A 22,461-nucleotide genomic window follows, 5' to 3' on the forward strand; every position below is an offset into this window, starting at 1 on the left:
CACTATAACAGAAATTTGAATTTACCTACAAAGTCTTCAATACTGTAACTTACTGAAAAATCTAATTATTCTTTCCTTTTAAAACAACTATAACAAACACAGATAGATAGATAGATAGATAGATAGATAGATAGATAGATAGATAGATAGATAGATAGATAGATAGATGAGAGAGAGGAGAGGGAGGGAGAGAGGGAGGGAGAAGGAGAGGGAAGAGGGGAGAGGGAAAGGAAGAGGGAAGGGAGAGTGGGAAGGAGGGGAAGAGAGAGGGACAGAGAGAGAGAGAGAGAAACAAGTCAAGAATGGTCCCAACTCAGAGGCTGAGACAACAGTATCCAGGCCATGCCCGACTATAATGGAAAGACGCTGTCTAAAAAATAAGTTAACGATAAGTAAGGAATGAAATTCTTTTTGCTAACTCCACAAATTAAACTGAGCCACACCCATTCTTTCAGCTATTCAAACTGGTTTGTTAGGTGAATTAATAAGCAAATCATGAGAATTATTTCTTTTCTAAGCCACTATTCTCAAATACAGTGCTAAAATAATGAATAAAGGTTTTCTCATTAGATATGTTCATTTCACTGTGCACATATAGTCAGCATTTCTCTAATGGATGAAACTATTATTGGTATTCCGCAATGGCAGTATTGGTAACAAAAACAGTAATGCAACTTTGCTCTTCTCAACTCTCTCACCTACACCTTCACATGGTAAGGCTGCTGGGCAAGCTTAGTGAACAGAATCAGATGTGTGCAGGGCGGCTGCACTTCACGGGATGTTTTCCTCTGCCTTGCTCTCTGTGGTCCTTCACTTCTATGAGGCAGTGTGTTTACCTATTCCAGACTCCTATTATGACAGCCTGCCCCCCTACCTGTTGTTACTTCCCCAATATAGAGCCAGGTATGTATTAAAGCTGAGCTTCAATGTATCTCTAAAAGAGTTGGCTTGGAGCTTGGAGGTTGGTTTCCATTTTGCATACTTGTAATTTGTCCTTAACAGCTTATGAGAGAGCAGACGATCAGCACTGTCCTTCCTCTCAGTGCCGAATAACAGCAAGATCTAAGGCAACCACTGTGCCCACTATGCTAGCTAATGAGAGTCACTGTGGTATACACATCAGCCTGCTTCATGCAAAGAATCATTGACAGTTAATGGTGATTCAATTCACACACACTTATCATAGATTCAATACCAATGTTCTAGAAAATATGTACCAAGATAGCATTTGCTAGGCCTTTAACATGGCATAAAGCCTGTAATTTGGTAGAAAGGGTTATGATTAACTCAGCATCACAAGAGATAAAGCACTAAATCCAATCACAGTATTTCAGTTTAACTACCTGACTCTTTGCATTCCTCTGGCACGAGCTAGTGTGAGGTTTAGATAATGTTATGCCTACAGAACACTTAGCTTTGATGCCTGTCTGAGACCTACAAAACTACACACCACTTTGTCCCTGTGACTATTCACTCTTGACACACATTATGACACATGCCAACTTTTCTATTGTTTTGTTTTTTCTCTGGTAAAGTATGGGCCCGTCTCTAAAATCCAACTTCAATTCAACCTGCTCTTCATTCAGCTTCCCTAGTTCCAGTAACTCGCTTATTTCAGTATTACAGCAATAGTTTTTCTGATCATCCCAAGTTCAGGTGTCAGGTTCTCCTCTGCTTTGACCACATAACATCAGAGACAATACCTGGCAGGCACTCTATTGTGACACCTGACATTGGACACATTATGCTGCTAAACCTACGGAAGCTGGAACATAGTTCTGAGGTAGCCAGCTTGACTAGCATTGGGTAGGGGATCATTTGTAGTGATCGCACATTAATAACTGCATCATATAACTATTACCTTCACGGTTGATTTCAAGTTAGCTGAGGCCCAATTAACTGTGGAACTGGGAAACAGTGTTCTGCACAGTCGTGGGAGCCAGTACTAGATACTGCAGCATGCTTGACACAATTGCCAACCTAGTGAACTTCAAACTTTTCCCTATTCACACACCTACCGGCCACATTTCTGATAAGTTTTTTAAAATATCCATTTTAAACTTTATTTTACTCAGCACATTGTACCCAACAGAACAGTAAGTTCCATGAAGGGACAGACTTGGTCCATGCTCTCTGCTGTTGTATTGACACTGCACAAAACAGGCACGTGAAAAATATTTGCTTGAAAAACTGTTAATATTTTTAAATATAATAAAACATTATATTATGTATTGTATAATATAAGCTGAGATGGAGCATAAAATAAGTTCAACTTGTATCTATGTCAACTGAAAAAAGTCAATATAGAGAAAAGAGATTTTCAAGTTAAAGGATACTATGGAAGTTAGCAGCTACAATTCCTTTATTTCACTGACAATAAAATTGTGGCTGGGGTAGGAGTACTGCCCTACAGTGCTTATGCAGTGTGAGCGAGGCGCTGGGTTCAAGTCCCAGGACCCTAAAAGGAAAACTGATATGCAGATGTTAACTGACAAACTGATTAGCACATAATGCCTTAGTGACCAGTGAGCCTAGAAGCTGGTCTTTGGTACATGGTCCAGTCTTTCTGACTGTACAGTGACCCCTTGAGTTATTAGCTATTTGAGTCAGTCTGTAGCAACGCTGCTAATATTAAAAAAAAAAAAAGCTTTCATACTGCCTTAGAGTGTTAATGTACAACATTTGATATAATGTCTAACAAAAGACAAGTAAAGCTAATTATAAGAATATCAGTGACAAAAAAAGGTTACAATTAGAGGAAATATTTCTTTATATATCAGATGACCTTTTCCTTAACATAGCATTATAAGCTAAGACTGAATTCTAATTAATGCCATCTTTACTTCTGTAGTCATCTTGGAATTTAATTATTCTAGTCCTTTTCTTTCTAACTCATCAATAGGTCAGTGGTCATATATAATATTTGATATTGATTCTGGAAATAATTTCTAAAACCTTCCCATAATTTAAAGTTCACAGGAACATAAGGTTCAAATTACAAAAAAATGGCCAAAAATCTATTTGCATAATTTTAGTATTAGAATAACTATGTAATGTGAACTACTTAAATAACTTAAATAAGGACAAAATAAATCTTTCTTTTGACCATACTTTTTTTTTAAGCTAACTGTTTTTAATTAGCCTGATCTGAGACATACTTTGATGAACTCTGGTCTGCTGTGCTGAATCTCTCCTAAGGACCCATCAAGCCGACAGTCCTTAGCAGTGAGCCTATACCCAACCAGGGGAGGAAAATGAACTCAAATTTAAGAACTGATCAGTAACTCAGGGAAATCTAAAGCACAAGAAATCCTTTTCTCCATTTCAGTATTTGTTGCCAGTTAAAACTATAATATGACAAACTGTGTTAGAGAATGAGACCCCTCACAAGTGAGAGACATAACCTTCTCCATTTTAGAGCAAAAGTGAACACATTCAGAGAGAATTATGGGACGATGAGTTCATTAGACAATATTCTGCTACCACCTAAGGCAAGTTTTCTGATTTCTTTCTCAGTATGATCTTATTATTTCCCAATTATCCATATTGCTTTTCGTTTTTCTTTTTCTTTTCTTGTTTATTAAACTAAAATTCAGCCAAGCAGTTTAACCTTCCATTTGAAAGCACTAAGTACACCCTCCCCCTTTGCTGATAATAGGCCTTTCTTTATTAAATGATTTCTCTCCGTGATTTATTACAAATCTTTTTGCCAAATTTGGATCCATTCTGTGAATAACAATGCTTACCTTCCTTAACTCAGTGAGCACGCTGTCACTGTGACCAAAGCTTCCCCATTACTTCTTCATGTTCCGATTATTCTTTAAAGATCCTCTCAGAGAATGATGGATGTATAATAAACCCGGAATGTTTTAGTGATTCTTATTTAGCTCTCTGAGGAAATGTATGTGAGACAGACTAGTCACACTGAATTGTTTCCTACTGGATGGCTGTGACTTTTCAGCATGCCAAGTACACAGATCTTTGCCATGTAACTTCTGACCGTTAAAAGCACAGAAAGCAGAATTATAATTAGCAATTCCATTGCCAAACCAAACTGAGCCAGCATCTCCATCAGCAATTTTAACATCCATATGTGTTTTAATAAAGTGCAACCTACAGCTGTGCCATCTGTAAATATTAATGCAGCCTCTAAATTTGAGTAAATCTGTCACTATATTATGCAAAAGAGAACAGTCCATAATACGGGTCACTGAAGCTTCTCGTTAATGGAAATAAACATTTCTTAAAGGTATATTCCTTCTCTTTTGGAAAGAGATACTTTCTCCTGAGCTCCAAAGCTCCAATAAACTTTGGTGTCTCTTGCTCTAAACCCTCCCTCTTTCTTATCAGCCATAAGCACATTTTCTAGCAACCATCACTTGTACTCAGAAACATACAGGGCCTTTTCCTAAAAGGAAGAGAAATAGGAGGGGACCTAATGACCTTGGATTACATAAATCCACATGCAAGCTTAGTGTTAAGATTCCCTCCACATTTTCAAGGTATAAACTATGAAACAGAATATATGCTGAGGCACCACTCTTGAAAGAACAAGTGGATAGTATGTTTGCTGGTAAGAAATGCATCTCAAGTTGACCAGAAAAACAGTAGTACCTACAAGACAGAACAAATCTATAAATGTTCTGATGGTGTGGCCCCTAAGAGGCCTACCTCACTCTCATAGATGACCCCATATGCACAAATGTATAGGCAGCATGAACTGGGAAAACTTCCTTCCCCTGCATCCATACGTCTTGGTGCTCTGAGGTCTGCATACCCTGCATCCTTACATTGTGATGCTGAGATTGACATCTTCAAAGTCAGCACATTTTGACTTGTTCTGTAAATAAAGTCCTTCGGATCAACTTGGCCTGCACTTAGGGCCTCTCTCTCTTACGTGGAAGGTTATTTCTAATATAATCAAAATCTGTTTGAAAGACTTTCTTAAATTTTAATACTTTCAAGAAGCCATAAAGTCCTTTCCTGCCTTCTGTGAGGTAAATAGTCTGCTATTTTGTTTGTTTGTTTCAGTGATATGTAGCATGGTTATCTTTTGAACTCTTTTGATATTGAGTATAATATATACCCTAACATATATCCTGAAACATTGAAACATATGCCCTAATACACACACACACACACACACATACACACACACAACCATGCACACACTCATGTGTGTATGTGTGTGTGCCCATTCATGCGTGGGTGTGTATATGCCCACATGCATGTGTACATGCCTGTGTGTGCCCATGCATGTGTGCCTGTGCATGTGTGTATGTATGCCCACATGTGTGTATACCAACATATACCCTGAAAATGTGGTGTTAATCATTTGTATCCTGATTAAAAACTTATTTAATCTGTGAGTTGGGTCTTTCATTAGTTCTCTAAAACTGTATTACTTTTTCTACACCCCTCCCCTTTCTCTAGGACTCTAACAGGATTGAAGGCAGCTTTCAGACTAGTACCATAGCTAAAGCATCCACTGTGAATCCATTTCCTTTGCCCTCCACATATGATCTATATACTTTCTATTGCACATCCCACAATTATTCCTATCACGCCACTATTCTAACAGGGCTTTTAACAGGGCTTATAAGGCTTCATTTTTAGAACCCTTGAATTATAATTTTCTGATAAATTATCCATTCTTTCATCATTTTTAAATGTAATTGTTAATGTATAATTACATGATAGTGCATATCTAACCACTACACTACACAGACTACATACACAATCATCTCTATTATTTACTGTTTGGTTTAGTTTCTCTTCCCCCGGGTCCTGTTTTGATATACAACATATTAAAAGCCAGGTATTGAGCTAAAAATATACAAAAACTGTATATAACATCTGCTTTTTCTAGCAATGATAATTAAAATGAAGGCATATCACCTTAAAATTGGAATGGAACTCATCAAAAATTGCATTTCAATTTTTATAACTTGCAGTCTCTGTTTAGTTTTTTCTAATTGCTAAGACAGTCATTCATGAGTTCCAGTTAAAAACTTGAATTATTTTGTCTATCCCCTACTTCATTTCTGAACTCTTAATTTGTGATTTTTCTAGCCCAATAAAATTGTCAGAAAGTATTCCCAGAATCTAAATGGCTTCCTAGCTTGATAGCCTGTTCTACATATGTGATAGCCTGTGTTACTCACCAACTAATAAGACCAAAGGGAAACAATAGCAAACACCTCAATGTGTTTCGTTCACTCTATGATCTATATCAGTTGTGTATATTTAAATACCTTTAGACAACCCTACAATGAAGTATCTCATTTTTCTAAAAGTGAACTTAGTTTGAAATATACTAGCATAATAAAGCCAGAGGTAGAAATCATTTCTTTACTGATCTTAGTAGCCTACCTTTATATAAACTTCATATCGAACTATTGACTTCAAAAGCACTTAGGATAAATTTGTATACCTATGGCTTCAATGATGTTTCCTACATGTTATTTAAGCTACTTATTACTTGAAAACCATAATAATTTCTGTTCCCATTATTACTAATTCAAATTACTTTTCCCCAGGTGCAGGGAAGATGGCTAAGCATTTGCGGCTCTTGTAAAGAATTCAGCTCCTACAACCAATATCCAACAGATCACAGCCTCCAGTAACTCCAGTTCCAAAGATATCCAGCACTCTCTTCTGGCCTCAAAACACGTGTGTGTGTGTGTGTGTGTGTGTGTGTGTGTGTGTATGTGTGTGTGCCCGCATCTTTTACAATATGCTATTTGCCAATATCCCTTCCATGTAACATTCAGTGTGCACTTGGAGTCCCTCTTTAATGCTGTCTTGGATGTAGCCTGTGTTTTCCATTTTCAGTCAAGTACCAGCGTTCTTGCGAATTGCACCGCTCCACCATGCAAACAAAACCAGTGATAATGTAAGTACGCAGTATCTCATAGAAGGCTGCCTGCTGATACAAGCTCCTTTTGTGACAACTTTTATTTATCTCTCATAAGATGCAGTGTTTACGAAATGGGGTGAACAGTGGCTACAGATAGCTCCTATAGCTACATTACCATAAAAATCTCAATAATTCAAAATTGAAATATATGTTCATTGAAACATTTTGAAGTTATAATTTGTCTCTGAGCTAAGAAAATGTTTTATTGCATAATTAATTAAATGTATAAGCATTGCGTAGGCAGTTTATCCTACTCAAGGAAACAAATTGCTATTAAGGCTTGCTTTACAGACAGTGATTTTGTATGCACATGAACATTTTTTTAAAATCAGTTAAATCTATACCAAATAACAGCAACAATACTATAAGTCACTGTGTTGTTCTAAAAAAGATCATTTGCAAATATAGATAATAATGAACATAAATTAATATGGGTAATGTAAAGTACCAAGAACTATTTTTTTTTTAAGTCAAGTGAGATGGAGGGGACTCAATATTATAGCAATTTACTGTCATAACAAAAAAAGATGAACAAACAAACTTGGGCCCTTTACCTTACTAATAGTATTGCTCTGTGAGCTGTAGTATTTCTGTGTGGACAAAATTACCTACAAAATCAGAAAAAAATATTTGGTTTACGCAAAAATTCAGAATGATCACCAATAGGTAGGGCAGATAAATATATGAAATTATATTTTCGCAGTTCAACAGGCAACTGGCTTTTACTACAATTATAGGTCATTATTCAGTACTATCATTGCTCTGGGCAATGATAGCACTTGTTTAGTTTTGATAGCTTTGTTTAGAAGCATGACTTTCCTTTTTTAGCAAACTTCAATTAATTTCCTGTGGTAGGTCACAGGACCATTAAAGATTTACAAGAACTAAAAAACACAAGAACATGAAAACCTTCTATCTCCCTTCAAAGACTCTCTTCTATTTCATCTGTTTCTCCAGTGCAAATCTCTGTAAATCTGTTCATATTTACTGCAGAAGATGTTGTCACCACCTTGGCCATCTGTCAGAAAGTGACAGAGTTTAACACGTCACAAGCCAGCTGCTGAAGTTATTTCCACACTCTATGCTCATAAGAAATGTCCCAGGGCTATTAATAAAAAGGCTACATTTTAGGATTCTTTGTATGGGAATTTTGCTTTAGAAAGGGGAATAAGGAGAGATGTGCACATCCCAGAGTCTATGTGGCTTCTTTGTTAAGAATTGTGAAGCTGATCGGCTACGCCATGGCTGCACATGCATGGAGGCAGCACAATGCTTAAATATGATGCTTAAGTGGATGATAACGTTGGCCTGTTGTTTACTTACTCTGTCCTTAAGCAAATGATTTACACTCTGTAGACCTCAGTGCCCTTATCTATAAATTGGATATAATACTATTATCCTTTCACATTATCTTTAAAATGTGGATTGTAATAATTTAAAAGAGAAATATCTCCTCTTGGCCTCAATTTGGAATACCTAGTCCTCGGCTGGTGCAGCTGTTTGGAGAAACTGCAGGAAGTGGCACCGAGAGGGCAGCGTGTCACTGAGGGACGCTCTGGGGGTGTATAGACGAGCCTTACTTCTAGTCTGCTTTCTGCTGCCTGCTCCACCCACATCAGCTCTGAACGAGCTCACACTGCCTCAGCCCCAAGTTCAGGCTGCCACGTTTTCCTTGCCATGATGGATCCTCGCAAATCTTGAGCCAGATTACATCCTTCCTCCCTTACGCTGCTTCTCCAGGCACCTCATCAGAGCAATGAGAAACAAAACAAATATAATTTAGCCCAATGAATACAGAATGCTTATTTCAGTGACTGAATGTAGTAAGAGGCCAACGCTCTAACAGGACGGCTCATTTGGGGGCCTATTGTCCCCAGTGTCTGGAATTAACTATTGTGGAACCAGACTTTGCTACACAGCATTGCTGCTCCGGGCTTCCTCCTTGGTATGATGACAAATGGAGTCACCTGAGACATGCTCCAGGGTAGCAGTAGCCTGTAGTGGCAAAGGCTGAAACCTAGCTTTGTCCAAATAGAAATAGAATAAATATCTTGGGCAATTTTAAATTTTCTACATAGAAAAGAAAAAAATGAACAAGTGGGATGAACTGAAATAATGTATTGATTAGGCTAGAAGTTTCCAACTATTATTATTTACACAAATGGCAGTAGGCCTACTCAGTACTGCACGGTACACGGACTCAAAAACCAGACAGTACAGGTCAGCATCATGTGAACCGAAAGTCAGAATTCTCACTCTACAGCTCCTTTGACACATGCTTGCTTGGAATTCCATGATGCTAAAAACAAATCCCTCTAGATAGTGGTAGGAGAAGGAAAGGAAAGTCCGAAAACGTCGCACGCTATGTGGAGTAATGAAGAGACAAATGCTAGCACGTTGAGAAGTCCCTCATACTGGCCTTCTACTCCAGGACTTTACAGCAGCATCTGAAGTCCAGCCCTTCTTCCTTCCTGTCTGTTCCGGCTGTACTCTTCAGTCTTTCCCATGTATTGCACTGTTCCACACCTTGTTTCCTAGCAGCTGTGGATTTAGTTTACTTCTAGAAGCCATGGATTCTTTTAGTCACTATCCAAGCTTGTAGAATGAATGAATGAATGAATGAATGAATGAATGAATGAATGAGTAAATCAATAAATGCCCTGAGCCTCCAATCAGCTTCCCTCCACTTACCCCCTCCCTCCAGCCATGCTGCCTTCTCTGTCCGAGTCTCCATCTCGTTTAGCTGTCACCACTGCTGTGACTTCCTCAGCAACTCCTATCCCCATGTCAACACGGAATGGCCTTAAATATTGTCATGGTTGAGCCCCATTCTGAAAATAACTACTCTGTAGCCTTCGACGTGTTGATTTCATAAGAGACAAAAGTGACTAAGAAATATTCACAGGCAAGAAAGACCACAGAGAAATGAAAAATAAAATGAAGATGCACTGGCCCAGGGAATCTCAAAAGATGATTCATTAAGAGGCTTGCAAATGACTACAGTAGATAGTTAAAAATATTACATCAATGTTGATCCCCTAGTTTCAATACCTGTGCTATTATTTTGTGTAAGATTTTATATGCAGTGGAGGAAGGAGAAGGCACCTTACACTATCTTACAAGCTTTCTTTAGGTCTAGTGTTATTTCAGAATAAAACGATTCAAAATAATTGTGATTATTGAAGATTTATTATAAAGCATTTCTATCCCATTGGACATGATAAGTGACATATTCTTCCTGAGAAACTGTGATTCTCATGTTAAGCCTATTGCAGTAAGGCCACCACACAGGTTAATAAAAAGTCAATTCCAAGGTGCAGAAAATCCACCTTAAGCACTACTATTAGACTGCAAATCCATTAAGAGAGTACAGTGCCACCTACATACATTCAGTAATACTGAGGACTTAATGATGGCAAATGATACTGTGCCTAGCCTTTCATGTGACTCAGTAAATATTCCTTTTGAATTAACATACCTGAATAATATGCTTAAACAATAACTCCACTAGGATAACTTTTCAAAAAGAAAAAGACAGGAAAAGATTTAAAACAAAAATGTAAGGAGGAGGAGTCCAGGGCACACCTGCTCCCTCCTTCCGCCTGCCTCCCAGGAACAGTGTTGGTCAACACACTCAACCATACCTCACGGAGGAAGAGGAGTCTATCTGCCCTTCTATGTGATGTGAATTTGCTCTTAGACATGGTAAGCGGAGAAAGTATTTCATTCTGATGCAAAAGATACATTATTCACATGTAATTTTTGTCCCCAGTCATTAATACTTCCCTCATTATTAACAGCAGCAGAAGGCCAAGTACAAGCAAGCCCAGGAGGAGTCAAAGCCATCCAGTCAGCACTTCTCAATGAAGCAGTATCACCGGCTTAACCTTGTTCTTTCTTCATACACATACACACACATACACACACACACACACATACACACACTATAACTATTGGTGCATTTTGCACAGAACTTACACCCTTTTCTACTTCCAACTTCTAATAGTTAACAGCTTTGGCACTGTGTCCTCGAGGACTTCAGTCCTTTCATTTATCATCTAACAACAGCCTACAGCCTACTCTCATCTTTTTGGCTTTAAATATAAACCAGCATTCACAGTACTGTATTTATTAGATAGTTTGAATATTTTAAGATATACTATAGATATATATGATAGACAGATAGATAGATAGATAGACTATATATATATATATATATATATATTATAGATACCCATCATTGACCTCTGGCCTTCACATACATGGGCATACACATACACATAATCACATGCACATACAAATGAACATGTATACACATATCCATACAAACAAAACAAATCTCCAGATACAATGCTATCATCTTCCACACATTCTGAATATATGAAAGATTGTGTCAGAATTTTTTTAAAATAAAACATACTATCTTGCCTCCAGAGATTATTTGTGTATTGATGAGATTTGTTAACAATAATTTGTAAACAAAATGACAAAGCATATTTTATATGCGTTTTAGAATGAACAAGTAAATATTCATTTCCATATTCATTGTCCGTGTTTTGAAAAGAAAGCATGCTCTGATGTTGCAATGGAAAATCACCTTGTTACAAATAGCATATTAGTGTTTTTTTCTAAGGAAGCAATGTTGCATGGCATGGATTAACTATATCGGTGAAAGTTTATCACCCCAACATCAGTCTTTTTAAAGGAAGCAGTCTATAAATCGTATGAAAATATAAGGACAAATGTCTAGAAAACACTTTGCTCATAAAAGTAGACAGAAAATACAATAGCTTTTATAGTACATCCTCAAGCTAAAGAATTGACTGCAAAACTCAAATTCTTTCCCAAACACAGCCAACAGCATAACATAATAATTATTTGTTATTCAATAACACAATACCACACTAAGCATTCTTCTACATAAACGAGTCCTGCTTAGTGACAAGGCATACTAAATAGTGTCTGTCATCTCTACAGGACAAAGACATAGTACATAACGTACTCATTCAAAATTCACTTCTCCTGCAGTATCAATAATTTAACAACCCAAACTGAATATAAATGCTCATTTAAATTAACTTATATAATAAATATCAATCACTTTAACATTAACCTAAAAGAGCTGTGTTTTCCTTTAGAAATAAATCATTTTATGTCAGGTTATGTTTATGAACTCGCAACCCTGAATTTCAAGGAGCTATCTCAGTGTTTGTTTGTTTGTTTGTTTGTTTGAAGTCCCTATTCAAATTCGCCTGCTCTCTAGTCAGCATGGTTTCTTAGGGGGAGAAAACTGTGTTGCTGTCCACTTGTAAGGTGACATCTTTCACTTGGGTGGGTATCCTCTTCATCAACTAAGTGAGGATGTAAACTTGTCAAACCGAAGGCATAAGAACAGCCTGCACATAAGTTTATCCCACATGGAGGGGCTTATCAGGAGGTAGCAGAAACAGTGCACTGAACTGAACGACAATCCAAAGAGAAGATCGACGCTAAAGAAAATTCTCAACGCCACAGAAGCATTTAATTCCCCACTGCTGGCAGTCTGCCATCAGAACTCCACTCAAATGTATTTATTTCATTAGCTATAACCAGATGTAGGTAACGGTTTTCAAATGAACCTTGGTAAGAGCAGTCTCGAAGGAGACACACTTACAGAATATCTATGTCCAGAGGCAAGCTTGTCCGCAGGTAGGACGAGCAAGTTGATCCTGGATTTTTCTATGAATTAAAATTACCATCCAACAAGAAAAAATGCACTCCCACTCATGAATAAAGAATAACTGGGAATTTGAAAGATTCTCAATAGTAGGTTTTATTGTCACAAAAATAAGCCACAATAACTCTTCTGTATCAGTTGCTGCCCCATGCACTGATTTCCGTAACAGGGGATCAGATAGAACAACTGCAGCCAAGAGAAACTAGGCAAGCTCTGCCAGTCTTCTCTATGGAGATTTATTTTTAAAAACAAACAAAAGTCTCTAAGCTACACCACCACTCAAGCATGTGCAGGAGTGTGCCCTATGTCACTGTACCAGCTATGCACACCTTGACATTCATTTTCTACAACAACAGTTGGGGTACAACTTCTATCCACACCCAGTATCATATTTTACAGAGAAACAGCGCCATCTTTTGATGCCAAACAAAAGCCCAGAATACTAGTTTTTCAAACCTTTTTTTCAGGTAAATTCACAACATATACAACTGTCATTGGATTTTATATCATATTTATCATCTTCTAAGAATGTTTTCATTCCAAAATTCATAAATAGCACAGAAGATTGCTTTCCAATGTGCAAAATTTGTAAAATATTGCAAACTTATATTAAAAGCATCTACTTTGGATCAATAATATAATTTCTAATCACTATTTTATTAAACAAAATTTACCAATTATGTCATTCAACTGATATTCATTAAATAATTTTTTCTGTCATTGCTGTTAGAAATCAGGTGCTGCCCTAGCTACACAGTGACTCAGCCCCAGTAGACGCGTTATTACCAGTCAGCACCAAATGTGACCTGCATACACATTCCAAAGGTCTCTGCCATCAGATGGCTCTCTCTCTCTCTCTCTCTCTCTCCCTCTACCTCTCCCCCCTCTCCCCCTTTCCCTTCCCCTCCCTCTCTCCCTCTCCCTCTCTGTCTCTCTATTGCTGTATCTCTATCTCTTGCTCTGTCTGTCTCTCTTGCTCTCCCACTCTGTCTCTGTCTCTCTTGCTCTCCTGCTGTCTGTCTGTTACTGTCTTTCTCTCTCTCTCTCTCTCTCTCTCTCTCTCTCTCTCTCTCTCTCTTTCTCTCATCTCCACTCTGAGACATCCTTTTCCTCCCTGCCTCTTACGTGACATCTGTTGGGTGCTGTGATCTCAGTAGCCTTCCTTGGCCCTCACTGATCAGGCATTTGTGCTACATGAACCCTAAAAATTGATATATCTCAATATTGATCATATTTAAGATTCACTCATTAATATCACAACTGGACAAACAGTACCAGCAGTAAATAATCAGCTAAGTCCAGAAAAATACAAAAACAAATACAGCAAGTTTCTGAATTACTTACACCAATGACACAATGTCACCACGCTGTACTTCAAAATTTCTCACTTTCCAGTGGTTCAAAAGTACCACATCTGAGGACTGGCTTCCCCCAGGATTCAAAGAAGGCTACAAAATAAGAAGAGATACATTCATCACTTATAATATTTTTCAGTCTTTATGATGTAGTGTACTTCATAGCTTGAGAATAATTCAATAAAAAAATCCTACTATTGTCCAATTCTAAAGTAAGAACAAATAAAGTTTCAGACAGGCTAACTAGGATTCTTCCTAAACAAAATGGAAAATGATGATGATGATGATGATGATGATGATACCAATATTTATTTGCAAGGAAAATATGTATGCTTGAAATTAAATATTTACTAAATTCTAGTAAAGAGGTACATGAAACTTTATGAAGAACAAAACCTCATGCAAAGAGGGACTTGATTGTCCCGGGATAACATTCTGGGGGGACCTACTCCCAATCATCATTCCATATGGAAAAAGAGGAAATAATCTGGTGTCAGCCAGCAAAACATCTGTATGAAGCATAGAGATTTCCAACCCTCTCTTTCCAAGAGCATGTACAGGTGCTGGTCCCAGTCTGTCCTAGAATTCAGAGGACGCTGGTAGTGCTGAGGATGAATGAGGGAATTACTAGGAAGCACTGCGTTCACCCAGCCACAAAAATTTCAGCCGTGTCCCATGGAACTAACATCGCTGCTATTTGGATAGGGCAACAAATAGTCAAGGAATAACAAGACCATGATGGAAGGGGAAGAGGGGCGGCAAAGAATGAGAAAGACTAGGAGAGCGTTTTCATGACTACTAAAAATGGAAGTGTGAGAAGCAGCAATTTCTGTGATGGCGGAACGGGCTCCCAGTAGCTGAGGGTGTTTGTTTCACTGCAAACTGATGGAGACAGCAAAAGGGGACAGAACCAAGCCATGGGCAAGGAAAAGGAGCAAGGGCCAGGCGGCCATGCGCTGCAACAACAGGGACAAGCAGTTTACGGTTCCTCAGAACCAAGGGTTGTGGAGATGGCTTGTGGGTAAGTGTTTGCTGCATACACCGAGTAACCTGAATTCAGAGCCCGGCATCCACATAAAGTGCACAGCTACAGCTGCTGGAACCCCTGTTGGGTGCGAGGTAAAGGAGGCAGACACCTCCAACTTATTGATCAGCCATCACAGGCAAAGAAGTGAGCTCCGGGTTCAATGACAGATTCCACCTTGGAAACATGAGGTAGATATGTATCCAGACATGGGAGTATGGTTGGCCACATTCGAAAAGAAAACTCTAACAGCTATCAGTTGCGCGATAGTTCCTCAGCTGGGGGCAGGACTTATGCTCACCTCCGTAATGTTATTCTGTCTGGCTTTAGCTTGAGCAGGTATGTAAACAATACAAACTGGACTTGATGGATTAAAAATAAAATCAACAACAAAAAATAAAATAAAAAGGACCCAAAGTTGGATAAGTACGGAAGAGGTAGATGTTGAAGAAGTTGTTGAAAGGGTGATTGTGATAAAATCAACCTTCAGCTGAATTCCCCCCAAACCCGAGCGTTATTTAGGCCTTAATCCCTCAGTGAGTAGAACTGTCCTTATGGAAGAGGTCCCACGCACTTTGCAACCTCCATCAATAGAATCTATGTTTATGCTGTTACCAATGCTTCTTCCCTAGCCCCTTCCCCTGAGCACTGTTTAGAGGTCGCAGGAGATTGCTATGGCAATGTACTTTGCAAGAGAGTTCCAGTGCAGCCATCCCTGAAGCTCTGTTGGGATAACTGTCATGCAGAGACTTTTGCCCAAAGTCTTACTGTGCTTGAATGTGTAAGAAAAATGAACTGAGAGGTTGGACTCAGGAAGTTTTTGACCCAGAGGCTGTTGAAGTGGTGGTGTTTCCACACACCCCTGACACAAAATTTTTAAAAACCTAATTCTAAAAGGTCTCTCCCTTTCTAAAATATGTTTTTATTTTAAATAAAAATTTAAAATTAAAATTAAACAGCAATTTAAAAAAATATATTGGCCAGGTGCAGTGGCACATGCTTTTAATCCCACCATTTGAGAAGCAACAGCAGATGGATCTCTATATTTAAAGCTGATTTACATAGTGAGTTCAGACCAGCCAGGGCCACACAGTGAGACCCAGATTTAAATTAAAAAAAAAAAAAAAAAAAAAAAAAGGTGGTAGAGAGCAATTGAGGAAGATGCCCAGTGCCCATTGGTCTACACACACACACTTATGCACACCACAAACATATGCGTATGAGTACACAAACACACAAACATGACACAGACACACAAGAAAACATAGAATAGGTCCTAGAACTGCTACTAGGTTACCTTTAAAGTTTATGTGGGCAAAGGTGTAGTGATTGTAACATGACCATATTTTTTGACTCTCCAGGTTTGTATGAACTCTACAGATGTTAGTGATGTCTTTATTTCCAGTCACCAAGCCACATGGTGTTCCTTTTTTGTCTCCTCATAGTAGTTCTCAGATAAGATACATCAGCATATTTCAAGCAAAGTCACCACGTAACTTACAATACATATACACTAACACATATCTCACCTGCAACTCCGAAATATTCTATTGCTTTCCAGACATGTGATCATGAGCAAGTTACTCAATTTCATTGTGCCTTCCTATACTAGTAAAATGATTGATAGATACTATTAATCAAAAACTAGCATCTAATTAATAAGAAAAGGTGATCAATGTCTGCTAAGCATTTACCATGTATTGCTATTCATTCTGATGCTTTAAGTGTTTAAGACACGAAGTGTTCAAGACACGAAGAGCTCTTATGAGAGATCACTCCCTTCTGTTATTTTTGCTATGTAGCAACAGCTAGTCAGGAACTCAGAGGTCTCCCTGCATCTGCCTCTAGGTGTGCTAGAATTAAAAGTGTTCATCACCTTGCTGAGGTAATTCTTCAAAGAGACTGCATCAGCTCCTGGCCCATAGTTACCATCTCAATAATTTCTGTAATTGATATAGTCTACAGGACAATCTTAATTATACATTTGTTTATATGCTTTCCCAGTTCCCTCTTTGTTCTACCCCTAAACAAGAACAGAGTGCATACAGTGGGAAAACTCTAAGGAGACAGACTTGGCCGAGTGTTATGGAAAAGAACACTTGTCTCAACAACAGGTTGAAATCCAGAACCTGGGATAGGTTTAGGGGATAAAGCGCTTGCCCTGAAAGCATGAAGACTAGAGTTCAGCTTCCCACAATGCATTTCAAAGCAGGGTGAGTGTGCCATCCCTCTGCAGTCCCACCATTTGAGAAACAGAAAGGGTACTCTGAGCCAAACAGAGTAGCCAGACTAGCCAGAATCAGTGACTCTGGGTCCAGCGAGAGACCTGGCCTATACACACACATTACTGAGGTGGTCAGCATCCCATACCACCTATGTGTTGTGCAAGGTGAATGCACTCTCAAGTCACTTTCTTCACCATGCTAAATCTAAAATGGTTCACACTGCAACACTCAGCATACTAAAACAGACGTTCTGTTCATCTTGTTGGTCTTTACAAATAAGCAACATTTTCTTTTATTGTGACCCCCTTGGTAAATTTATACTCTAAGACCAGCAACAATTATTTGAGATCCAAACCTGAGGTGACTTGAATAAGAATGGCCCCCATGTGCTCATAGATTTGAATGCTTGGTTACCAGAGAATGGCATCTTTTGAAAGTATTAGGAGGTATGGCATTTTGGGAGTGGGGGTGGCATTGTTGGAAGACATGTGTTACTAGGGGTTGGCTTTGAGATTTCAGAAACTCAAACCAAGCTCAGTGGTGCTCTCTCTCCCTCCCTCTCTCCCTTCCTTCTTTCCTCCTTCCCTCCTTCCCCCCTCTCTTTCCATAACTTCTGTTAGTTTCACTGTCTCTGTTTAGTTTGTGTTTTTCCATGATCTGTCCTTTGATGAGAGTGTGGTAGACAGATCATGGAAATGTAAACATTCCTAATGCCTGAGTAATAAATTTTTTATGTCTTATCAAGTTGGACAGTATCATCATTGGTAATGAAGTTCAGTGTGCCTTGGCATTACCCACAGTGCAATACTGGCAGCTATGGCAGAATAAATTACCCATCATATTTATTTAGGAACCACAGTAATACTTATAAACACAGATTGGCCACCGTTAAGAAAACCCTTTTTGAATTGAATAACTGTACCTTTCAAGTTAAAAATGACATAGTTCCTTATACTCAAATGAAAACAGGATGTTAAACAGGAAAGACTTTCTGACTTCTCTAAAACTACTTTACAAAAATAATAATTCAGTAACTTCAAAATGAAGATTTTTACACAGAAAATTAAGAACATCTAAATTGGTTGATGCTATTTTACAAAAATTAGTAAACCACATTATTACTTAGAAATTTTACATTTAGCTTTTCCTTATGGGAATGGCACTGTGTGCTTCAGACAGAACAAGCAATCATTCCTAATCAAAGAAGTTATAAAAAGAAAGTCTAAATTAAGCCATAAACTTTCATAATTTGATTTGACAAGACAGTCTACATTTCCTTGTCATGTGGTAAACATTTTAAATCCTACATTTCTAGAAACTGTCTCAAAATTATGAACAATTTCAAAAACTAAAGTCAAAAAAAAAAAAAACCTTAAGATTGTAGGTGTGTCTACCTGTATCTCAGATATGTGAGATATGTGTGTTCTGACCTTCCTGCTAGCACTGGATAGTCCTGGGAATCAGGGCAAAGGTAATAGTAATCATTAGGATTCCTACAGAAGAATCCCAGGGTCTGCTCTTCTTTCTATTTTATCTTCAAAGATCTGCATTTTCACATTCAGTTTATCTGACTGTCCCACCCCAAACCACTAAGGTTAAATACTATACTTGGTGTGACAAGGGGCATACAGCTCAGTCACATAGCACATAGCTGACACATCTAAGACCCTGAGGTCAGGATCTAACATTATCAGGTCATGAATAACCAGAAGTCTTCACTAAAGATAGAAAGTCTCTTTCTTTTTGTTTTGTTTTGTTTTTTTTTTTTTTTTTTTTTTTTTTTTTTTTTTTTTTTTTTTTTTTTTTTTTTTTAGCTATTGGCTCCATTTCCACACTAGCCATACCCAGAAAATTATTTGACTTTTCTAAGCCTCATTTCATCATGTATAAAATACAGAATGCTTGGCATAGGGTTGCATGACAAAGAGGCAATCCACAAAATCTCACAACAGTTCCTGATACAGTGTAGCAGCCAACCAATGAGATGCTAATGGAGCTAACAGTAGACTAAAGCAGAGCAAACCAAGTTCCATACTCCGCAAGAGTCAAGACACAAACTAAGCCTTAAATATTGCTTGGCACATTTTTTATTTTAAAGACTACATTCAAAGTCTCATGACAGAAATTTTTAAAAATTTTTCTAAAAATTGGTGGATATCTCTTCACTTTGTTTAAGCAGAAAAATGTTAGCATCCTTTTATTTAGGGCCTTATTTGTTCAATTTGGAATTAATCCAAACATGCTTAGGATGTAAAATATGATAAATATCTATGCAAATGTTCTTAGGATCAGGAAGATGGACCAGCAGCTAAAGAGTTTACAGCACAAAACAAAATGACCAGCATCATACTCAGATCCTATATAAATGGGGAATTGTACTGGGTCCCCTGTGATTCCCGCCCCTACAGGTAGGGACAAGGGATCACCACCCTTATCCCAGAACTCTGGATTTGAATGGATTTGAGACCTTGCCTCAAGAAATCAGGCAGAAGAGCACCTTAGGAATATTCTCAACATCAAACCTGAGTACACACACATACACATGCAAACACATATATGTGTACCTACACACATGCTCACGTACACACATGTACACAAAAAGAAGAAATATGAAAAGCTAATAACTCATTAGTCAAAATTGTTCTACCCATTAGATTTTGTGTTTCCATTTTTTTTAAGTAAAGTTTTAATGACTTATTTTTATTTCATGTGCACTGGTCTTTTTCCTACATGTATGTCTGTGTCAGATCCTCTGGAGTTACAGCCATGTGGGTGCCAGGAATGGAACCCAGTTCCTCTGGAAGGGCAGCCAGTGCTTTTAACCACTAAGCCATCTCCCCAGCCACACGCTTTCATTTTGTAATTGTCCATACATAAAAGTACATATACCAAAACTCTAAGTCATTTGGCAGTGGGTGTGGTGGGACATGCTTGTAATCGGGAAGGCTGAGAAAGGATGGCTGTGAAAGAGAGTCACAGCTGTAGTTTACAAAAGTGTGGTCATCCCAGTCCCATCCCCCTTCATGTGCAGATGTACTTACTCAATGCCTCCTCTCATCACTAAGTTTTAAGTTTTATTATTTTTAATTTTTAATTATCTTATTATTTACATCATAATTGTTGCCCCTTCCCAAAGTTCTTCATCCTATTCTCCCCTTTGCTTCTGAAAGGATGTCCCCATCCCCAGAATCCCCCTTCCCTGGGGCATCAAATCTCTACAAGATTAGGTTCATCTTCTCCCATTGAGGATATATAAGGCAGTCCTCTACTACATATGTGCCTGGGACCTCAGACCAGCCCATGTATGCTTTTTGGGTAGTGGCTTAGTCTCTGGGAGCTCTCAGGGGTCTGGTTAGTTGATACAGTTATTCTTCCTATGAGGCTGCACCCCCTTCAGCTCCTTCAATCCTTCCCCTAACTCTTCCCTAGGGGAGGTCCCTGACCTCAGTCCAATAGTTGGCTACAAGCATCTGTATCTGTCTCAGTCAGCTGCTGGTAGAGGCTCTCAGAGGGCAACCATGCTAGGATCCTGTCTGCAAGCACAACATGGCATCAGTAATAGTGTCAGGGTTTGGTGTGGGTCCATCGGATGGATCCCAAGTTGGGCAGGTCACTAGATGGCCTTTCCCTCAGTCTCTGTTCCATTTGGGGGCCTACATTCTCTTTAGACAGGAACAATTCTGGATCAAAAATTTTGAAGGTGGGTTGATTACTCCATCTCTCCACTGGATTCACTGTACATCTACTGGAGGTGGTCTCTTCAGGTTCCATCTCCCCACTGTTTGGCATTTCAGCTAAGGTCACTCCCATTGAATCCTGGGAATCTCTCATATCCCAGGTCTCTGGGACTTTCTAGAGGTTCCTGCCTCCACCTCCATCCCCAGCAGCTGCATCTTTCCATTCATTCTCCTGGCCCTCTGGCTTCCCCCCTGTCTTCCCCCACATGCCTGACCCTGTCTTCCTTTACCACTCCCTCTCACCCCTCTCACCCATGTCCCTCCCTCCCGCTGCCTCCCCTGATTATTTTGTTTCCCCTTCTAAGTGGGATTGAAGCATCCTCACTTGGGCTTTCCTTCTTGTTAAACTTCTTAAGGTCTATGGGTTGAATCACATAGGTATTCTATACTTTTTGGCTAATATCTATTTATCAATGAATACTCAGAAAAACTAATTGCATACTTTGCTTTGCTCTAAGCACTATATAAATAGTCAAAAATCAGTATAACTCAACAGATGGTAATAAACTATCAAGGCTAGCAGATATAGAACCTATTTTTTAAGGAAATATAACACAATATTAGGATTTCATGTTTATCTCTGATCAAAAAATTTGTTGAAGGATATTTACTCCTCAAGAAAATAAATATTATTTCCAGAGCAACTGTACTTAACCTTGACTTCTGTCCAAGTCTAAATCATAACCATTTTAAGGAAATATGTTTTCTTTAATGAAAATAAAATGTCTCTATGGAATGAAAGTTTTAATGCATTTCCTTCCTTGTAAGGTTTTAACTGAAGCTTTTAATTAGCAACTGACCCTCATCTTCGTTTTTATAATCTATCTTACACAATTTTTATTTAAAAAAAAAATCCCAGGCTACAATCCACTGCCTACTGTCTACCAACAGAGTCTGGCTGCAGCATCTTTGACACTGATGCTATTAATTTTTCTAGCCTACAGAGAGCACTACCCACACTAGCTGCCTACGATGGACAAGAATTTAAATATAAGACTTTCCACTTGTGAGACAGTTCCTAAGAGCAGGTATGGAATCAGCAGCTGCCCTCAGACAATGTGGAGAATCGTGATTTCCAGGAGATTACTGGGGGAAACTATCAGTTAAAAAAAATAGCAATGAAGGAACTGACACACTACTATTTGCTTAAAGCCTTTAGGGCTGCAGTATTTACCAGAAAGTAAGGAGTACAACTAAAGTTAAAGGATAGGCAGGTCCAGGGTAAGACAGAGAGCACATGTGTACACACATGGCTGGTGAAAGAGCTCAGGAGAGGAAGCCACTTGCTCTGCAGGCCTGTGACCTAGGTCAACCCAGGAACCTACTCAGGAAGAAGAAAACTGACTCCTAAAAGTTGTCCTCTGATCTCCATATGTACACAATGGCAAGTGCACACCAATATGTACATGCATATAAACATATGTATACACAATAATGATAAATAACTAAGAATAACATTACCAAGAAGGTAAAGACTTCAACAAT

The 22,461-nt window shown here is 38.5% G+C and overlaps 1 protein-coding gene across 3 annotated transcripts in view; it reads right to left on the reverse strand.

Annotated features, from left to right (window-relative positions):
* The window catches only part of Immp2l (inner mitochondrial membrane peptidase subunit 2), a 947,147-nt gene that overhangs the window by 853,508 nt on the left and 71,178 nt on the right, over positions 1 to 22,461 (reverse strand). For all 3 annotated transcript variants that reach the window (XM_052185911.1, XM_052185912.1, XM_052185910.1), the window contains exon 4: positions 13,980 to 14,083. In XM_052185911.1, the coding sequence (XP_052041871.1) occupies positions 13,980 to 14,083 (104 nt within the window). The remainder of the gene's footprint in view (positions 1 to 13,979; positions 14,084 to 22,461) is intronic.

This window comes from Apodemus sylvaticus, chromosome 6, assembly GCF_947179515.1.
Source record: "Apodemus sylvaticus chromosome 6, mApoSyl1.1, whole genome shotgun sequence".
Lineage (NCBI taxonomy): Eukaryota > Metazoa > Chordata > Mammalia > Rodentia > Muridae > Apodemus > Apodemus sylvaticus.